The 21,995-nt window shown below is 36.1% G+C and overlaps 1 protein-coding gene across 2 annotated transcripts in view; it reads left to right on the forward strand.

Annotated features, from left to right (window-relative positions):
• The window catches only part of MAP3K1 (mitogen-activated protein kinase kinase kinase 1), a 58,594-nt gene extending 40,083 nt beyond the window's left edge, over nt 1-18,511 (forward strand). For both annotated transcript variants that reach the window (XM_041414667.1, XM_041414666.1), the window contains exons 5-20: nt 142-258; nt 797-945; nt 3,171-3,292; nt 4,004-4,085; nt 4,206-4,383; nt 4,809-5,099; nt 5,537-5,658; nt 6,648-6,739; nt 6,951-7,140; nt 7,454-8,720; nt 9,606-9,758; nt 11,033-11,195; nt 12,579-12,710; nt 13,702-13,844; nt 14,324-14,455; nt 15,852-18,511. In XM_041414667.1, coding sequence (XP_041270601.1) covers nt 142-258; nt 797-945; nt 3,171-3,292; nt 4,004-4,085; nt 4,206-4,383; nt 4,809-5,099; nt 5,537-5,658; nt 6,648-6,739; nt 6,951-7,140; nt 7,454-8,720; nt 9,606-9,758; nt 11,033-11,195; nt 12,579-12,710; nt 13,702-13,844; nt 14,324-14,455; nt 15,852-16,001 — 3,483 coding nt within the window. In that variant the 3' untranslated portion in view covers nt 16,002-18,511. The remainder of the gene's footprint in view (nt 1-141; nt 259-796; nt 946-3,170; nt 3,293-4,003; nt 4,086-4,205; nt 4,384-4,808; nt 5,100-5,536; nt 5,659-6,647; nt 6,740-6,950; nt 7,141-7,453; nt 8,721-9,605; nt 9,759-11,032; nt 11,196-12,578; nt 12,711-13,701; nt 13,845-14,323; nt 14,456-15,851) is intronic.
• Nucleotides 18,512-21,995: the final 3,484 nt, after the last annotated feature.

Genomic DNA, 21,995 nt, shown 5'->3' on the forward strand with positions numbered 1-21,995 from the left:
TCTGTAAGGCTGTTCAAGGGAATATTTATGCCTTTATATGAAATACTTATTTTTGTTGAGGGGTAGGTATGTTCTGTGATACACTTAAATGTGGAAAAAGTACCAAGTCAGTAGAACCTTAGGATAAACTTTTCTTTGCAGACTTGTAGCTGTGGCCGTGGGACGTTTTGTATTCATCTGCTGTTTGTTATGCTGAGGGTCTTTCAGCTTGAACCCTCAGACCCAATGCTCTGGAGAAAGACACTGAAGAACTTTGAGGTAATCAATTTTTGATAGATGTAATGATGATCTAGAATACACTCCATAATGTCTTTAGGACACTGTCTGAAACATGCTCAAAACTGTTAGATTTCAAAGCAACAAGAATATGTGTTTATATCTTTAATTCAGTCTCAGGAGCTCTGTAAGTGGAAAAAATTACCTGCAAATATAAGACATAACTGCATAAATAGTAGAGAGCTGTAGTTTGATGAGTAATTCAACTCAAGGGATTTTCTGTTAAGATTTATACATCTGTCTCAGTGATTTGCTAAAAGGAAAAAAAAAGGGGTATTTCAAAGTAACTGGTTGTATACTTAAAGCTGGTATTTATTTTCAATAAGCAGATAAGTTTTTGGTGTAAAATGTTTCTTGTGATCTTTTTAGTAGTAAGACTTCTGAAATTGCTGCTGCGACTGCTAATGCATTATTGTGAAGGTGAATAGATTTTTCCTGTTAGCAATAGTTTACACTTCTGTAATATGACTTTTAATTACCAGATATTCATAGCATAAATAAGACTGTTGCTATCTTTTAGGTTGAGAGTTTGTTCCAGAAATATCACAGTAGGCGTAGCTCGAGGATCAAAGCTCCATCTCGTAACACCATCCAGAAGTTTGTCTCACGCATGTCAAATTCTCATACATTGTCATCATCTAGTACTTCTACATCTAGTTCAGAAAACAGGTTAGTATGTTTTAAAGGAATTACAAGCTTTATTCTGTAGTTTCAGAATCACCTACATTATTTTTGTTCAAAGCTGCTTTCATTTCAAGCCATGTTAAATCTCTGCATTTGCAAGCAATCAAGTCAAGCATACATTAGTCACTGTGGTACCAAGTTGGCATATTTGTTTTGTAACTTCTGTTTGGGAAATGTTAAGTAGAGTTGTGAAAAGAGTTTTTTTTACCCTACATGATTTCTGCAAAACAAACTTTTGAAATCTTGAGTGCAAGACTGAAGCATACATCAACTTTGGAAGCCTGTTGTGTGCATCTTTTTTTAATATAGGACTTGTGGAAATGTTAACAAAAGAATAAATGTGATTTTTTTTGTCTCCTATCCTGATTTGGAGAAAAGCTTATGCTTCTGGAAATACACTGGAAAATGTTTAGGTAAATGCACTCTATATAAACACATACATAAATATAAAAACAGAAACAAGCATATGTTTTTTTTTAAAATTACTTAATTAAAAATGGGTAATTAAATGATTTCAAGAGAGCTATTACCATATTAGTTATGCCTTGTCTATGAATTTCTGTGATGTGTTACTCTTTAATTTTTTTTCCCTGATTACTTCTACTTGAGTTCTTTTATACATACTTTTCCATGGTTTTGAAAATATACTGATTTTTTTTAAAACAAATAATTTGTGCTTGCATTATTTAGTGGGTAAACTGTACTTAATTTAAAGAGATCAGACCAAAGACAGCAACCCTACTTAAGGTTTTGTTTTGTGTGAAGTGGAATCTAACTGAAGGAGTACCTTGATATGTTACTTTGTGATAATGAGCACATAGTAAGTTGTATATATTCAGACAGGTTTATAATTACTCTGGAACTACTTATCTGGCAAGCCAGTTCCTTTTATGCCAATACTTTTTGTAGGAAATTTTTTTTTCTACAGGGTTGTGAACTTTGCTGCATTAGTTATCACTTCTTACAGGATGAAAGATTTTCAGTTGTTTGCCAGTACACCTGGTGGTACTGATTCACCCTGCTATACTCATTCAATGAGAGAAGCTACTGTTCTGTCCAAGTCTAAATTTCTATGGTATAGGTGTTGAAGAACACTGAGTATCAGATTCATTTGAGACAGAAGTTTACTCAGTTCTGCTAATTCCTGTGACTTGCAGTTATGTTTTACTTACTGCTAATTTGTGAAAAATAAGTTTCTAATTAATATATATACACACACATGTGGAGAATTATTTTTCATTGTAAGTGTACTTTTGTGGAGCTTTTCAAGGAATAAATAGCTTTGCAAGCATTTGCAGAGAAATATAAAGGAATACATGTGAATAGAAATACTGCATATACAAGTTAATTTTATTTTAAAAATATATGTTGGTGAACAAATGTGGGATGCCCGCAAAGTTTTAGATGCACACCAACTATAATTTAAATTTTTTGCAATGAGTAATTAGAGTTTTGCACATTTAAACAATCTATTAATTAAATCTATTGCAGTAGATTAAAAATCTGTGCTTTTCTTTACATGTTGTTTAAGTTTAGAAGAAGTTTTTGAGGAAATCTCTGGTTATCCATTTAAAAACTAAAGTGGAGAAAAGTAAAATAGAAACAGCAAATAAGGGGAAATAGGAGTTTTTTTAAAATATCTGTGTGTGACATGTATGTTAGTGTTTATCGGTTTCTGTTAGTGTCAGAAAATTCTTGAGTAGTTGTTTTGAGTTTTACTGTGTTCATCAAAAGTATTTACAGTTTCTTGTAAAGGGCTAAAGACTGCCTTGTGACTCCATACTTTGAAAGAAATGTGATGAAAAAAATGTGGGTAGTTTTCAAAATATAAGAATTCCCTAGTGTTTCAAACCCAAATGGTAAATTAAAAAGTGAAGGTTGGTTTGCTTAAAGAAGCCTTAGGGAAAAAAAATGTCAAGTGCCCAAAGCTGGGCCTTTCAATCTCTAATTGGTATCTGACCTAGTTTGAAAAGATGTCATGTGTTTTGTGACTTTCCCTTTCATTTTAACAAAGTGTTGTCTGTACTCAGTGCTTCTAAAAATCTGGTTGCTTACTTATTCAGACCAAGGTTTAGGAGAATGATTCATGAATAGTTTATAGTTATCCAGAAGTGACTGTTCCAAACTGGAAGTTAATATTTTTTCACTATTAAAGCCTGTTCTGAATTCTGATATGCCTCTTCTACAATCACAAATGTCTCTTTTTATAGTATGAAGGATGAAGAAGAACAGATGTGCCCCATTTGTTTGTTAGGCATGCTGGATGAAGAGAGTCTAACTGTGTGTGAAGATGGCTGCAGAAACAAATTGCACCACCACTGCATGTCTATATGTATGTTATCTTTGTTTTGTCAAGTTCTGGTGACTCTAAATCTGCAAAAGTATTATAGCTTAGATTGAGTTTTTTGGTTTATGTTCAATTAAAAAAACAGAAATCTGCTCGTAAATGATGACTGGTAACTCTGAAAATTTGGTATCATTCAGGTACTGTTGATACACCTTATTTTATCAGTTATTCACAAATCGAGTTTGCAATATGATGATCTGATAGAGAAATTACCTGCAGGTCCAGAGGTTTAAGCCTGTCTTACCTGAGTGAAAAGACTGTCTAATTAGAACAAGGCTAGGAACAGACTTCCAGCTCCCTGTGAGTTGTCATTAGAATGCATAAAAGTCATATCAAGCTAGCTAGGGTTATATAATGAACTAGGAAGTATGTTTCTATAATGCATCAAATAAAATAGATAAATATTTGCAGTTTGCATTAACAAATAAAAATTTCCTATATTTGAGGTAGAAAGGATGTGAATTTCAGTTCATAAATTAAAATATTAATTGTAATAATGAAGTGAAGCATTTCTTCATGCAGAAAAAAATGTTCAAGCATCCATATTTTAATGTTCAGGCTGTTGAAAGTGGCTCAGTTCAAAAGTATTAATTATGGAACTAATGTTCTTCAGTAACACTTATAAGTAGTTATGTCATCTTCCACTTTTGTGCACTGTAAAACTTCAGTGCATATGATCCTGTTGCTGTATTCCAGGGGCAGAAGAATGCAGAAGAAACAGAGAACCACTCATCTGTCCACTCTGTAGATCTAAATGGAGATCTCATGATTTTTATAGGTGAGGATTCAGTTGGTATACAATAAACTATCTCTGGATCTTTAGTTGATATTTCTGAATATGCTGCATTATTTACCTCAGATGTTTAATTTGTTAATCTGTGTTGTTCTCGATCTGTAGTCATGAATTGCCAAGCCCTGTGGACTCTTCTGTTCTCCGTGTGGTTCAGCAACAATCTCAGCAGCAGTCTGCAGTTGGATCACAGAGAAGAACTCAAGATAACAATTTTAACCTTACTCATTATGGAGTCCAGCAGATCCCTTCTACATATAAAGATTCAGCTGAGCCATGGATTCAGGTAATTCTCTTCTGTGAAAGCCATAATAGCCTTTAGAGTGTAAAGGTGGGTTCAGCTGAGCATGGGGGTCACACACTTTAAAATGAGAACTTGTACTTCCTTTGTTTCTGCCATTATTTTTGTCTGGTGTACCCAGACCTTGGTTTCAGGACTGTTAATGTCAGTGTCTGGAAACAAACTTCTTACTTAATAGTTAAAATTCTTTCAACAGAGTTTTTACAGAACCAAGTACCATATAATTTATGATGTTTTATTTCTATCACAGAATCTTTTTTAAGACACTGTACCTTTGGACATATTTTTGCTGTCAGCCTTGATGATTTTTAACCAGAAATATCTTTCCTCTTTATGATTGCTCTTGTCAGGTACTTAAGTTGCAGCATTATTCATTTTGACTCCTGTAATGTTGCTTCCTTCCTTGGCAGGTATTTGGGATGGAGCTAGTTGGCTGCTTGTTTTCTCGAAACTGGAATATACGAGAGATGGCACTTAGACGTCTTTCCCATGATGTTAGTGGTGCTCTATTACTGGCTAACGGTGAAAGCACTGGAAACTCCGGAAGCAGCAATGGAAACAACACAAGTGCTGGAGCTCTGGGAGCAGCTAGTGGGTCATCTCAGACCAGTATCTCAGGAGATGTGGTGGTAGAGTCCTGCTGCAGCGTGCTGTCCATGGTCTGTGCTGACCCTGTCTACAAAGTGTATGTTGCTGCTTTAGTAAGTAGTTGTTTACTTGTTGTATTCTACTAATTTCACAGTTTCTGCATTTTGGAAGGAGGAGGGAATGGGAGAAGATATGTGAAATCAGGAATCCTAGTACTTGATGAGTACTACTGGTGACTTTTTAACTATGCTTTGAAAGTGGGATGATCAAGATACTCATCATAAGTGGAAGGACATGATTTCACTGGCACTTGCCACAGTGCGAAGTATTGACAGTATTTGTATTCTTTTCGCTCTCAAAAAGGATTTGACTAGTTTTAGCAGTGAATATGTAGTAAGCCATTTATCCTTTGAGCATTTCACTGACATTTTGAACACAATTTTTGTAGAACTGAATTTACAACTTTTTAATGTTTATTTATGTCTCTAAAAAAATAAAAATTGTGTAGCTAGTTGGATTTCATATGTATTGTTTTTTTCCTTTCTCTTAGAAAACTTTAAGAGCCATGCTAGTGTACACTCCCTGTCATACTTTGGCAGAGAGAACTAAACTACAGCGACTTCTCAAGCCAGTTGTAGAGACGATACTAGTTAAATGTGCAGATGCTAACAGGTATGATGTCTCTTGTACTTCATTTTTGATTATTACTGAAATATCTTAAAGCTTCAGTTCTTGCTATTCATGTGTAACCTGTTGGTGTTAAAATAAAAGGTGTGGATTGTAAATACATATCATTGTTTTACTAGCCTAACTGCTGCTGGCAAACTTGTGGCTTGAAATATGTAGGCTTTGAAGGCAAGTGATTGTATAGTTTGTTTTCGTAAGGGCTTTCCCCCCACCACTTAAAGTAAAGGAAGATGTTAGGTGCAGTCGTGAACCCATCCCTTGCATCTCTGTTTTTATTACTTTGGCCTATTTCTTGTGACTCTCCTTAGAGCTATTAGCAAGTACTCTTCAGTATTCTTCCTACCCGAGGAGCAGTTGTACACATCTTTGCCATGAAGTAGTGGCAGTAACATAACACTTCTGATTTGTAGTTCAGAGTGTAATGGTAGGAGACAGCTATTTAGGGAACTGCCCTTGGCTTGAGCCTTCCTGTCCTAGGCTACCCTGTTTGTTCTTCCAGGCCAACCATTTCTTCTCCTGTACTGTGAACTAGATGCAAAACTCCATCAGCTTGAGTTTTGTCTCTCAAGGTTTAGTTTCTAAGCAGCACTTTTTTCTGAAACTGCAGCTAGAGATCCCCCCAGCAACAGTCTAGCAAGAGAATATCTAAAGTTATAGTAAGTGAAATAGAACTGGTTTTATGCGTTCGACCACGTTTTGCAAGAGAACATGGCAATTCGGGGTTTTCTTTGTATATTAGTGATAGACATTACATTTCTGGATGTATCCTTGTAAAAATGTCACAGCCACGGGTAAGTGGTTGTGCAAAGTGGTTGTTACAAAGAGTGGGTTATAGAAATTTACTGGAATAAGGTGGTATGAAATCATTTTACACATAATTCCTAGGTGATGATATTTTAAGTGTAATGTATAGGATGCTTTTACTTGAAAGCATTTGCTAAAGGAGTTCTTTTTCTGGTTTTACTTTCTTACAGTCGAACAAGCCAACTTTCAGTTTCAACACTATTGGAGATGTGTAAAGGTCAAGCAGGCGAGCTGGCAGTTGGGAGAGAAATACTTAAATCTGGTAATAACTCTTCATATACAATTAAATTATACAAGCAAATAATACTGGAATTTATCAAGTACAAGCATAGCAAAGAGAACAGTATTCCTGTAAACAGTTTGGAAGGGGGCTGATTTTGGCAAACAATGAATAATTCTGAATGATACAGTTCTGGTCTTTGTGTAGTCTCTGATCATAACACCTAATCTTCATTTTATCAACTTTTTTATAGGATCCATTGGCATTGGAGGTGTTGATTATGTCTTAAATTGTATTCTTGGAAATGAAATCGAATCTAGCAACTGGCAAGCACTGCTGGGGAGACTTTGTCTAATAGACAGACTTCTGTTGGAATTTCCCAGTGAATTTTATCCCCACATTGTCTGTGGAGATGTCTTGCAGGCTGATACCATAGTTGACAGGTACTTTTTTGTACTCTATGCAAATGTTACTCTTTGTAGTTGAATTTGTTTATAGTGATTTCATAAAAGTAGTAGTTCTAATTCCTGTAAACAAATAACATATATTTATATGTAAAGTGTGTTTGCTTTACAGAGTAAGTAGTTGTCTTTTTAACAACTTCTGACCTGTGCAGCATTTTTGAAGCACCAGTGCAACAATAAACCTCCTTGCTACTTCAGAACTGACTACTAAATACATTACTTTAAAATGGCTTTTTTGATACTAGTTAACAAGATTATGTCAGTTTATAAAAGACTGCATTTCTTTTTTTAGGTATAAGAAGCTTCTCTCCCTCTTAACTTTCGCCTTGCAGTCAATTGACAATTCCCATTCAATGGTTGGCAAACTGTCACGAAGAATATTTTTGAGTGCAGCAAGAATGGTAGCAAGAGTGCCCCATATTTTTGTAAAGCTGTTAGATATGTTGAGTGTGACAAGCTCAACTCATTATGCAAGGATGCGTCGACGTCTGATGGCAATAGCAGATGAAATGGAAATTGCAGAAGCCATTCAGCTTGGCATGGAAGAAATGCACTCTGGGGAATGCCGACATGAAGACTTCTTACACCTACCTGTGCCAGATAACTCTCCAGAAACTACAGAAAATAATACTCCTAATAATACTGTCCAGTTATCAGGGAAAAGTGGGAAAGGTTTAAGTGACAGAAAACTGAGTGCCAGTCCAGATGACTTTCCTGAGATGCTAGCTGGCCTTGCCATGGGACTTCCTGTTTCATCAGTAACCACTGAGCAACCAAAACCAGCCATTCAAACAAAAGGAAAACCCCACAGTCAGTGTGTGAACTCTTCTCCCTCATCCAGTCATTCCCAGTCACTATTCCCAACACTTCTGTCTCCATCAAACCCATCTGTACCAGCTGGCACTGTAACAGATGTCTCTAAACTCAGACCTCAGGGATTTGTTCCCTGCAAAATCCCCTCACCTTCTCCTCAAACACAGCGGAAACTTTCTCTCCAGTTTCAGCGAAACTGTTCTGAAAATAAAGAATCTGAGAAACTCTCTCCAGTTTTTACCCAAGCCAGGCCATTGCCATCCAGTCATGTACATAGGCCAAAGCCATCACGACCCACCCCAGGTGATGTGAACAAGCAAGGAGAAATCTTAAAAAGCGGTATGACACTTGACCTGAATGATATTTCACAGTGTGATGGCAATAGCAGTGCAGTTATACCAAGTGAAGAGACAGTGTTCACACCAGTAGATGAGAAGTGCCGGTTGGATGTTAATGCAGAGCTCAATTCCAGTATTGAGGACCTGCTTGAGGCCTCCATGCCAACGAGTGATGGCACAGTTACATTCAAGTCTGAAGTTGCAGTTCTTTCTCCTGAGCGGGCAGAAAATGATGATACTTACAAAGATGATGTAAATCATAATCAAAAATGCAAGGAAAAGATGGAAGCTGAAGAGGAGGAAGCTTTAGCTATTGCTATGGCAATGTCAGCATCCCAAGATGCCTTGCCAGTAATTCCCCAACTACAGGTTGAAAATGGTGAAGACATCATAATCATTCAGCAGGATGTAAGTATATGTATGAGAATTTAGGTTAAGTCTCAACTGAGGGTCACTGAAATTATAAAGCGGTGTTGTTGTATTTCAAAAGTGATAGAAAACACAAAGGTGCTCAATACTCTTTCATAGGAAATCAAATATAAATTTGAGGATACTAACGAATTCCTTCCATGTTATTAACAAATCTAGAGAAGGTGTTTGCAAGAGAAACACCATATCATGTATCAACATTTAAAGTGACAAAAAAGAAAGTCTAAAGTTGGGGAAGCCAGGAAAAAAACCCCAAAAATTTTAAGCAGGAGTAGAGCTGTACTGTCCTAATGCTTTACTTTGAAGGTAATTGTACAAAACCAAACTAATTTTTGAAAGAAAGAATGAGAAAAGATCTTGTCATCCTATCTTGAGAGAAGATGAAAACTACTTTATTAGTCAGCAAAAAAATACATGTCTATTTGCAGATAGACAAAAAGCAAATAATAATAGAGAAAAGGGATGTTGTATTTGTGATCCTTTGAGGCAACAACATGTAAAGCATAAAATTTGAGGGATAATTAAATAGAAAACAACCTGATTTTGGTTCTGTTTGCTATATCTGCAAGCTAAAGCCTTAATTAAATGTGAGACAAGGAATAGAAAAAAAAAGTTGTGCTCCTACTTGTATCCACTATTCTTGCCTTTCACCTTCATGTAGTAACGCAGAGGAAGCTCTGTTTCATGTAGTAGAGTATGTCGGTTACAGAATACTCTGGTGCTCTCATCTTAGCTGAAACCTGTATAACAAGCAGTGTCAGGGAGAGGAGGGGCATAAGCTTGAATATTTTCTAACACTTTAGAATGTCTGTATTTTAGATGCATGTTAGTAAACTTGGAATTGATTTTGAATTTAATTTGTAGACACCGGAAACCCTGCCTGGACATACCAAAGCAAAACACCATTATAGGGAAGATGCAGAATGGCTTAAAGGTCAGCAAATTGGTCTTGGAGCTTTCTCTTCCTGTTACCAAGCTCAAGATGTGGGAACAGGGACGTTAATGGCTGTAAAACAGGTAAATACTTCAGGAAAGTACCTCACTTTCTTATGTTTTCTCTTTCAGACCTCGTGTTCCTGCTTCTTCTACTCCCTGTCATGAGTTCTGACATAATACATAATTAAAAAAAACCTTTATGTGCATGTATTTACTTAATATATACAAGCTTTTTCAGTCTTCTTAATATATACAAGCTTTTAGTCTTCTGAAAAAAGTCCTTTGTTCTGTTGTCATTTTGTTCCATAGTTCTTCAAGTGCATTTTTGCTTCTGTCAAGTTCATAAAATGGTGGCTGAGTTGAGAATGGAGCCCAGATAACAATTCCAAATTAAAAACCTATTTGCAAGATAGCTATTTTAAATAGGTTCTCCTCATTTGTCAAGAATATTTTTCGTATAACTTTAAATGGAGGAAATGTGATTTAGTATTCGTTTCTTCTGATTTAACTTTGCTAACTAACTAGAAGCAGCTTGGAGGCAAGTATTCTTACTATTTAAATTAATAGATACAGAAGTTGTGGCTGAGAAGAGGCATATGCTGCAGTTAAGATTTTTTAAGGTTTCAGGTGTGAGTAAATTGTTCATACTAGAGCTGCCCTAGGACTGAATGAATAGTAACAAAATAGAGGGAATTTTAGTCCCAACACTCTTATCAGTTCTACAATGAACTTACACCTATGAAATAGATAAAATGTTTTGAAGTTGCTCAAGGAAAGAGTATGTGCCACCAGTTATTCCTCCTTTGAAACTCTTTTGCTTATGAAAAAGTGGGACTGTCCATGTGGTCCCGGAGAGATGATGATGGTGATACCTGGGAAAATTCCCTGCAGCATACCATTATGTCATATTTAGTATGGATCACAGCTCAGATTGGCTCCAATTCCATTGCTTCTTATCTGTCAAGTTGAATTTTTTGTAGGAGCTTTAGTTATGAAACACTTATTATTTAACTGGTAAAGTTTTATAAGTGACACTCAGGATCTCATTTCAGGCCTTTTCTTTCTTTCTTTTCCTCAATATCTGGAAACCAAGAGTTTTTTCCTAGTTTAAAGCGAGTTGAAAAGAGGGATGTTTCCCCACTCTGTACTTGGAAAAGATTTTGTTTGTACCCTAGAAGATTGCTCTTAATTTTCTGTGACTGTCTCACATGGAGATACGTTCTCCATGCTGATGGGGTTGGAGGTAAAAAAGTAGTTCCAGATGGTGAAAACCATCCATTCTTGCTGCTGTACTGAAAGGTGATTACAGGACTTGTACTTAAATTAGTAAATCTGAATACCATATTTCAAAACAGGTGACATATGTCAGGAACACATCATCTGAGCAAGAAGAGGTGGTTGAAGCACTGAGGGAAGAAATAAGGATGATGAGTCATCTAAACCATCCTAACATTATTCGAATGTTGGGTGCTACATGTGAGAAGAGCAACTATAACCTTTTTATTGAATGGATGGCAGGTAAACAACTGGTGGAAATATCATTTGAGCCTTGAAATATGTAGTGTTGCGTTGCTTGAGATTGTAAATTTATCTTTTCATTCCTGTGCTCACAATCAGTATAAAGGTCTACTTACACAACAGCTGAAGTGGTCGTAGCAATATTCTTAATGGTGCTAAATTCCAAATCCTTTTGTGATTTGGAATTTTCCATACCTAATCTGTTAAAGCAGTTGGAAACCCTGACCTTTCCTTCCATTTCTGACTCCCAAGTGAGAAGTTTTAAATTTTGATTCATTTCCAACTGAAGTGACTGACTCTCAAACTGTTGCATTTTCAGTGTATCTGTGTAGCTATAGGTTATTATTAAAAATAACTTTGCTAGAAAGTTTGGAATACCTGTAATTTATTTTTGTCCCGAGATTTTTCATAAAAATTGTGTCAGGCATTGTGCAGAGGCATTAAAGAACATTTAAAGTAAGTTTCAAATAACAAGTAGTAAGTAGTGCTTTTGGAAAAATTAATTCAGACCTTAAATCTCTTAACTGGTAGCCTAGTAAAAAAAAAGTGAAATATTTTCATAATTCTGTAGAGCTGGGACAAGAAAATCTATCTTTATTTTGAGAAGTAGTTTTATTAATTTATGAATGTGATTATATGTTGCTGCTGTCCAGTTACCAAGTAGTGTTTTATACATCTTTATTTGCTGTAAATGAAAGCATTGCACCCTAAATTATGGTCAGAATGCTAATATGAAAAGCCCCCAAGTATGTGTTATTACAAGAAGTAGTGCAAGAAATATTTTCTCAAAATCTAGAATGCTAAAACTTTTAAGTGTAATTTTTTTCTGAAATATTATTGTTTAGATAGTTAAATGTCAGGAATTGGGTTTACTTCATTCAAGCCCAGGCTATATTACAGTACTTAGAGAGAAAATTGGAAATTCAAAATCTTGAGAATCTGTTACCAGCTTTTAAAAATAGAGGAAGATACTGCTTTTCCTTGCTTGTCTGTGTAATTCTGTGTATTGGATGATAACAAACATAAATTAAAATATTAAGAGGGAATACTTGCGGGAGGTTGCCTTTACCTATTGCCTCAAAAAATAGTTAATGTTCTGCTGTTTACATGTTAATGTGAAGTGTGGATAAAGTGTTGTTTTTAAAGAAGTATGAAATTGTTAGGTTGCATGAAGACTTTTGTCTTTAATGTGTACAATTCAATTTAGAAAGTAATTGAGGAGTGAACTACATCACTTTTTGCCTATGAAATTATTTCAATTTTTGGGGTAGGGAGAAATATAAATTAGTAATACTAATATAAAGTTTGAGGTTTAGGATGCAGTGTTGCACTCTGTTAACAGAATGTGGAAGTGTTGATAGAATGTACTGTTTTGTCTTTTAGGGGGTTCAGTTGCTCACTTGTTAAGTAAATATGGAGCCTTCAAAGAATCAGTTATTATTAATTACACAGAACAACTTTTACGTGGCCTTTCTTACCTCCATGAGAACCAGATAATCCATAGAGATGTTAAAGGTGAGAATAACTGATCTATTCTTTTAGAAGGAGTATTCAGAAAGCAGTATATGTTTTGGCTTGAGACCTGTTTGTTTTGTCAGATATCATCTCAGGAGTGGTATTTCTACTGGGTTTGTCTGATCATTTATAAGAAACTCTATTGCTGAAATTAATCAAAATGTTTGTGGCAAGCTTGTGGCATTTGGTACCTGTACTAATAGTTTAGAAAATGTCTGAGTTGGTTCAAATAAGATAGAAAGTTGCTATACAGTTTTAAAACTACTGCTACTTAAATGAATGTAAATGTCTACGTTGAAATGATAGTAAAACCTGTGAAAAAACCAAGATAAAGAGGCCAGATTTCTAATGTGTGGAGATACTGCGATGAATTTTCTTCCTTCATCCTAATTGAACATAAATACAGTTGTACGCTGAGTAACATGTGAATGTAACTGGGAAATACCAGTCTTACTGAGCTTTTCCCTTTAATGTCACTATAGGTGTCCATGAACTGGATGTATATTTATATAAGAAGAATATATTGATGGCAAATGTGTCTTTACTAATTCTTTTTGAAACAGTAAATCTTTACATTGCTTGTCATGATTTTTAAAGCAACCCAGAGTTGCTTGATAATGAAATAACTTCAAATTTCATGAGGAGCTGCAGGCAATGAAAGCCTCCAGGACTTTTGGTCACCATTTTCTTCCATTTTACCATCTCCAGGCATTGTTCCAGCATCCTGTGTGTTTGCCCTTCTTCGAAAGTTTGATTGTCTCTCAAAATCTCTTGAACAGCCTCAAGCTGTGTGCAGTATCATTCAGGCATAACAGAAAAGTGTGGTTATTAGACCATATCCTTGATTTTTAGGTTCCCTTGATACTGAGGTGGGGAATGTCAAACTGTTTTATAATTTTGAGGTGCAGGGAGGAAAATTGTCAAGTGTCTGTTCATCCTTTTCCCTTTAATAGAAAGCCAACTAGTAGTATTTTTATTGTGCTGTTGACAGGTGCCAATTTGCTAATTGACAGCACAGGTCATAGATTAAGAATTGCTGATTTTGGAGCTGCAGCCAGGTTGGCATCAAAAGGAACTGGTGCTGGTGAATTTCAGGGACAATTGTTGGGAACTATTGCATTTATGGCACCAGAGGTAAGATACCAATTTTTAAAGTTATTTCAAAAAGTTTGTTTGCATTCTTTAAGCTAATTCATATAGCCAAATAACAGAAATTTGCTGTATATGCTTCAGATGTGTTTTAAATGCCTTTGTTCTAAAGATTAGGAATGATTCCAACATGGTGATGATAAATTTCTTTCTTTCTGTCATTGTTTCAAGTAGTTTGCTATAAGATACTGTTATCATGAGTGTTGTTACTAATGCCAAAATGACCATTTGCTCAAAAACTAGCCATTGCAAGGTACTTTGCTTGCCACTTGCTCAAGTATTTTATTTACTAGATCTCTAGACCTGTGTAAGTCTTGTGGCATTTACATCACTGGTCACTCTCTTAGCCTGAAATGTTAATCAGAATACACTTTTTCGATGATATGTTGAGGTTTACTTCTAAATTACTTAGAGCTAAGAGACTTTGAATTGTATAATCTGATTTTTGATGTCTGTCTGTTCAGGTCCTGAGAGGTCAGCAATATGGAAGGAGCTGTGATGTGTGGAGTGTTGGCTGTGTTGTCATAGAAATGGCTTGTGCTAAACCTCCTTGGAATGCAGAGAAACACTCCAATCATCTTGCTCTGATATTTAAGGTAAGGTATTTTGTTATTACAAATATACTACAAAAGATGACAAGTAATCTTGTACACAGCGATGTGAATTTTAGAAAAGTGTGCATGTAGCAGGGATTGTTGCAATTGGGTTTTTTTTATGTTGGAGCTGTTAGAACAGAAGCAATACTGGTACCAGTATAATCATACTTGCTTCTTAAAAAAAAAAAAAACAAAGAAACTGATACCAGTAAAAAAGATACTAATACATTATATTCAGAGTCATTATAGAATGGTTTTGGAAAGGACCTTAAAGATTATCTGGTTCTACCTTCCCCACCATGTTCTGGGGCACCTTCCAGCAGACCAGGTTGCTCAGAAATGTCTAATCTAAGATATAAAAATATAGTGTAACAAGCTAAAAAAAAAATTAGGAATAGAGTGATCGTAAATTCGGCAGAAGATTGGGATGTTAACTTTTTCTTACAATCATGTAAAATACAGAAGCTCTTTCTTCCATAAACCATTTGTGCAGGTATTCACATTTCACAGTGGGGAAGCTCCTTCTTTAAAAGCCTAATGTTCCATGATCAGATCTTGCTGAAAGATATTTTCCATTATGCCATGCTGTATATGATTTTTTGCCCCTTCCTTTGCTTGCTAGATCATTCATCTTGGCATTCATGTTTCATACTAAAATCAGTTAGTTATATTTAATTCTAAAGGTCCAGTTGAACTGTAGGTATGAATGAAGAAAATACTGGTGCAAGTGAAGGAAGTATTTGCAGAAAACAGACATTTAACAGCAGTATTCAGATATGTTCTAAGTAAAATCATTGGTGCTAAGAGATGTAATTGTCTTGGTTCTGCATCACTGTGAATCTGGTGATGCCACCCTAGTGTTCCCAGTCATCCTGCTTTAATCCAGCTAGATAAAATGAAAATTAATTTGGTTAGGAGGGATCTGTGTTTTTCTGAGAAATATTTGCATTTGGGTAGTAGCAGAAATACAGTAAAGGCAGTGCAAGAAAGCACACCCAGTTTACTTCTTGTAGTGTAACATCGCTCAGCTTAATCTCTCTCCATGGTGACTCATGCCAGTTAACAGTGAAGGCAGCTAGTACACTAAAGAATGTCCGTATGTGTGCTGTATGAGCTTTTTCTGTGGCCTGCTGTGAGATGATCACTGCAAGATCTTGCTGTGAGGAGAACTTTTAGAGAAAAGTATCAGGAAGGAGTCAAACTAAAAAGCAATAGGCATAAGGACAATAAACTGAAAGTAGTAATGTAATCTTCGAATTGCGGTAGGAAACATGCTGAATGGAGAAGAGTTCATAAATCTAACTCATCAGCTGAAATGATCAGTTTGTGGAATGTTTGTGGGCTAGGAGAGGGGCCATAATCACTGATTTCTAAAAAGTTATTTCCCCTTGTTCAGATTGCTAGTGCAACTACTGCTCCATCAATCCCTACACATCTGTCTCCAGGCTTGAAAGATGTGACTCTTCGGTGTTTAGAACTTCAACCTCAGGACAGACCACCTTCAAGGGAGCTGCTGAAACACCCAGTCTTCCGTACTACATGGTAGCTACTTATTTGTAAGGCTGAAATACTGAAGAAAATGCTACTGAATATACAGTAACTGTCTTGCAGTGCAGTTATGTGCAGCAAATGATATTATTCTGCTGGCCTTAATGATATTTACATTAAGAACATAAGGCCAGTGGAGGACCCTACCTAAGTATGTGATTGACAAATCAAGATCTTTACCTAAGCTCAGTATGCAACATTTGACAATTCATGCAGAGATTTGTAAACTGTGCCTTTTCAAACATCTGGCTCTATGTTAACATAAAAACATTTTTCCTTAAATCTGCATGATTATTTAGCAGGTAAGTGATTTTTATTTAATTTAGAGCACTGTTTCAGCACTATTAGAAGCTGAGAGGCTCTAGATCTATTTTAGTATTGCAATCACTGTTCAATTTCACATGTAGATGCTCTGCAATTAGTAAGTTTTCAATACTGGTTAAAAGGACATTCTGTATCTGTCCCTTTTAATTACCTGATGCTCTCTGAGTAACAAATCCAAATATTGATGGAAACTTTAAAAAAAGCATTTGCCTTCCTGTAAAGTAAGAGCAGGCACTCATGGTTCACTGTGCATTTACTGCTGGCCATGTAATTTCTTTTGAAATCAAAGTTTGTTTTCTTTGTATTTTTAACTTTCATGAAAAGGGGATATTTTAAAATAGTCTTTAGAAAAAAAGATGCAAGCTGTGTCATGGAATATTTTCCTGACACAAGAGTTTAAAACCAGATTTGCTGGAAATCTGGGATAAAATGCCACCTTCAACAAGGATATGTTGAAGGCTCTGATAGTGTAGGTTATTTAATAAACAAGATTGTTCTGTATAAAGCAACTTAGTCTGAACCATGCTAGAAGTTGAGCCTTTTTTTTCATATAGCAGTTTCTTCTGGCAAATCGTGTAGAGAAGTTTCATGTCAAGGGCCCCCCAAACCCCGCTTCCATTAAAATTTTTATGGGAGACTTTGGCATGTACTTCAGTGTGAGCAGGTGCCAAATGAGCAAATCTCATTCTTTGTGTAAAGAAACTGAGGTTACATTCTCTACTGATAACAAGTTTTACCTGCTGTTTTCCTTCTGCCGTACATCATCTATTTACTGTAGCCATTAGTGGTAATTTAATTTGAAAATGTTAAGAATATTACCATAAGAAAGGTATTTATTTTAACAACAAACAAACTTGGACTTGAAGATCAAGATAAAGTAAAATGTGAAGTAAAGCTTCACCTTTAGTGCAAAACTTGTTGGTTTTTAGGAGATGTGGGGGTTTTTTTTAAACAGGTTTTTAAAATTATTTTAAAGGCAGGTTTTTAGATTCTGATGCATGTAATTCTGAAGGAAAATGGCAGCTTTTTCTTTTGCTTTTTTAAAAAATGGGGATCTTTTTTAATCTAATAATGATTGTGTTTAATCCATTTTGAAAAAAATACTGTTCATGTTATAACTCTTCAGAAGCCAGTTGGATTGTTGGACTCAAATAGAATTGGTTATTTTCAAAGACTCAGGACAAACTAAATAAGCTATAGTACCTTAAAAGTGTATAATACAAATTGGAAGCAAGACATCTTAAAGATAAGTTTACATGAATGATAGTGCTCATACTAATAAAAAAAAAAAAAAAAAAACAACAAACCATGTCATTAGTTGTGAATATGTTTCTTTTGGAAATTATACATTCCTTTGTTTTTGAAGATTGGCAGACTTTGAAGAGTTAAAAAGATAATACCGAAATGTGAAGTTTGGTAGCTCTGTTTTGTACTTGACATTTTTTTGACCACTTTAGAATTTCTCATTCTAATAAGATTGTTTCCAAGTCTTTCCTATGTGCAAGCTTTAAAGGATGCACTCTTGCCAATTCATGTACTGGAAGATCAGTTTTCAGATTAATACTGTTTCTGGCAGAAATGTAAACTGTGTAAACTGATGAACCTCAGCTAATCAGTATTACTATGTAGATCACCATGCCTACCACATTTCAAACTCAAACTGCCTCTTAGGTGTCCAAATGCGTTTGTTTGAGTTTGCATTTCCCTCGGCTTGCTGGTAATTGTGGTGTTTTTAAAATGGATATGTGATGTAATATTCTTATTTTCTTTGGATCAAAGCTGGACTGAAAATTGTATTGTGTAATTATTTTTCGTGTTCTTAATGTTATTTGGTACTTAAGTTGTAAATAACGTCTACTGCTGTTTATTCCAGTTTCTACTACCTCAGGTGTCCTATAGAGTTTCTTCTACCAAAGTTCACTTTCACAATGAAATTATATTTGCTATGTGACTGATTCCTAAGACTTCCAGGGCTTAAGGGCTAACTTCTATTAGCACCTTACTGTGCAAGCAAATTTTACAGAAATCTCTGGGTTAAGAAATTTGGCTTCATTGTATCCTTTGTTATTTTAAATATATCAAGATATTTTAATTAAAAGTTTTTACCCCATTGAACCAATTTTATATAGTATAATTTGTACGTATTTTGGTGGTTTTTGTCTTTATAGTAAATAAAAGTTTTTGAACAAACTTTGTCCTTTGCTTACTGTAAGACAAACACATTCCTTTTACTGATGGAAATAAAATATTTCTGGTACACTTCACTGTTCATACACAATTTCATACACTTGCTATATCAAGACTTATTTTCTAATAAAGGGCAGCAACACAGACTAATTTTTTAAAAAATTAATGATAAAGAAAGGAACTTGTCATGTGACAGCACTGTTACCTACAAATCTCACTTGATTATGCCTTCAAGCCAGAAATTGTCTAAATTTTGCATTGCTGCAAAGGTAACAATTATCTGTTCAAGTGAGCTGGTTAAGTCAGTTCTAGAACCATTGAAGTGTGTTGGAAGTCAATCTGTTGTTTTATGTTTCTGGTGAAATAATTCTTTTGGTTAAGATTTTAATAGCAAACATAAGCCTTTTATTATTCAGGCAATCCATACGTTGCAAAGCTAGAGCTTGTTTCAGTTCTTGTGTTTCTGCAGGTATTTTTTAAATTTTAAAAATTAATAATTTTTTATGGAAACAGATTTCAACTGTAGGCTTTCTTGTGACTATAAATTCTGTATTTCAAAGGACTGCAGTTTTTATTATTTTTATTAGGCATGAGACTTTCTGCAGATAGATACAAGTGTATCAATTCAGAAAAAACTGGCAGCAGAAATCTTCAAATAAATTCTAATACCTGATTTCTCAAATCAGAAAAATGTACTACCTGAAATGTCGGAAAGGAAAATACATGGCAGGGATTAAGTAGGAGATAAACTTACTGTAATGTATCTGATTTCCTGTAGAAGTTCTGAATCCTACAGTACTGTGTCCTACTTGTGATGTTGCAGTCTCCTTTTTAGGAACGAGGGATGGCAGAAATCACTGGTGCCCAGCAGATGACAGTAAACTTCAAAGACACCTACTTAGGGAGGCAAGTATGTGCACAGGGCATGTTCAGTTCTTGCACAGGGAAAGGGTAAGCTCCATGCCTGGTGTGACTTCTCCAGTGAGAATAAAACCACATTTCTGCCTGTTGGTCATAGGTTGAAGTCTGATGGCATTTCATCTTTGCAAGTTCTCTCTCGATGCTAAGGAGTGCCTCCAGAACATGTTGGAATGTCACATATGTCCTTTCATCACATGAAAGTGGGCAACTTGTGTGCATGGCAGTCAGCCCACCTCCCAAAGTTCTCTATTTCCCTTACTAAATTTTCACTCATTGCTTAGTCTTCCTTAGTGACCTGTCACTGCCTTACTTTTAAGAGCCACGGTATGCATGTGACGTGGGGAACATGTCTGCTGTTTTGTGGTTATAGCACATGGCTGCTGAAACCAGAGTTGCAAGTCTTTATGTGAGACCTTTCTTCCCTGTAATTACCGAGGAAGGCCAGGAGATGGCAGGAAGCACTTTGTGACAGCCACTGTGCCTTTTCCTGCAGTTTCTTTCAATTTCTTCAGTTCGGCACTAGCTCTGCACTAAGCTCCTGTTCTTGGAAAAGATGAGGCAGGCCAACAGTGGAATTGAAGCGATTGTGGAATAAATCAAGGCACAACTTTAAGAATTTGTAAAGCTCTGAGATGGTAAGTTAATTCTGATAGTTACATTGCTTTGGTGGGCCTGTCTCAAATTTCCCAAACCCTTGCCAAAATTTCAGGTCCAGAGGAAGGACTGTAACCCCTTAGAGTGTTTTAAATGTCTGATTTCTCTGTTTACTCCACAACAAATTCTCAAATGCTCTGTATTTTTTAAACTGCTTTCCAAATAAAGTAAAATACATACATATGTGTTCTTTTTTCCCAGTTTAATGTGTAATAAATAGGTGTAATTCATGCTGACAAAATTGAAACAGTAATCAATATTGATACAGTAATTAATACTTGGAAATAATAAAACAGTTAAAGGTGTAATGCCAAGAAAGAAAGGGAGAGGAGGCGCTCTCCCCCCTTCTCCTGCAGATGTTCAGAACAGGAAGAAGCAAGAGATAACTATTACTAAATTTATTTGGAAGAGAGGAAAATTTGGTTGTACATCCAGGAAAATGCTAATTATGTGAGATTTATTGCTTTGATGCTAAAACATAATATTGGCTTGTATGATACTAGCTTTGGCTTACATTATACCAGCTTGGTGTGCATGTGTAATTGAAAAGGTGAATCAAAGGACACTGAGGAAGAGGAGAGGCCTTCATCAGGGATGACCCCCAAAGAGTGGTGCAACCACCTGAAAATGGTGGAGCATGCGTGGTAAAGGTGGAAATGAGGGCAGAGATACAAGTGTGACAAATCAAAAATGGGAGGAGATAATAATGACATACAGCATAAAAGGGAATTTTGGCTTGGCAAGCTTGGCCGTGAGGTGACAGGGGTCAAGCCCTGCCCTCCGTACCCTGCGCTACCCCACGCGGTTATTTTTGCTTCTATGCTATTATAAGAACCTAATTATCCCTTATTTTAACCAAATTATATTGTCAATATTTCAAGTGTATTCAATTTTATATATTTTAAGCTACTTAATTAAAATTGCTGCTACATTTCATTTCATTGGGTTTCTTTTATGATGGGATAATTGGGCAAATGTAACAATTAGCAGTGTTAAACTAAAACTGAAGATGAGCAGCATCCAAAGATTTAAATTTAATGAAACTGGGTATCCAAGCAGCCAAAGGACAACAGTGGCCAAAAATGGTAACAGTACCCTTATCTTTACACCTCTGGTGGTTTGTAGAGAATTATTTGGGGACCATTGCTAATTTCTGAAGACCAATTGCTGAGTGATTGTTTTCCTCACTAGAGTTTTTTTAAATTAGCTTAGAGATAAGTGATGGTAGAATGTGGCACCAAAAGGGTTATGCCCCTGTTTGTAAGTGCTCATGATTTGTAGTATAATCCTTCAATCTGTGTACTCCGATGCTGCTGCTTGCTGTACATCAGTCAGTGGGAAGCACCTTTAAATCTGCAGTAGCTTATGATGCTACAAAGTACAACGCATGTCTCCTCGTTACCACAGCCACATACTGGCTAAAACTGTGGACAGAGTGTAACAAGGCTCACGTCTATAACTGAGCCACTCTTTTTATGACATGGATCACAACTCTGGAGGACAAATCTTAGGAGGAGCAGCTGAGGGAGCTCGGGTGGGGGTGGGGATGGGCTCAGCCTGGAGAGAAAGAAATTCAGATGTGACCTGCCTGAAAGGATGTTGGAGCCAGGCGCGGGTCGGCCTCTTCTCCCGGGAAACAGGATGTGAGGATGTGGCCTTAAGTGCTGCGAGGGAAGTTCAGGTTGGATATTAGGAGGAATTTCTTCACAGGGAGGATGATTAGACGTCGGAATGGGCTGGCCGGGGAGGTGGTGGAGTCGCTGTCCCTGGAGATGTTTAAGGGGAGATTGAACAGTGATACTCACTGTGGTGTTTGGTCATAGGTTGGACTCGATCTGAGAGGTCTTTTCCAACCTAATTAGTTCCGTGACTATCTGAGGCACTAACAGCCCTTAGCATCGCTAGA

Source organism: Onychostruthus taczanowskii, unplaced genomic scaffold, assembly GCF_017590055.1.
Source record: "Onychostruthus taczanowskii isolate IOZ18803 unplaced genomic scaffold, ASM1759005v1 scaffold46, whole genome shotgun sequence".
NCBI classification, from domain to species: domain Eukaryota; kingdom Metazoa; phylum Chordata; class Aves; order Passeriformes; family Passeridae; genus Onychostruthus; species Onychostruthus taczanowskii.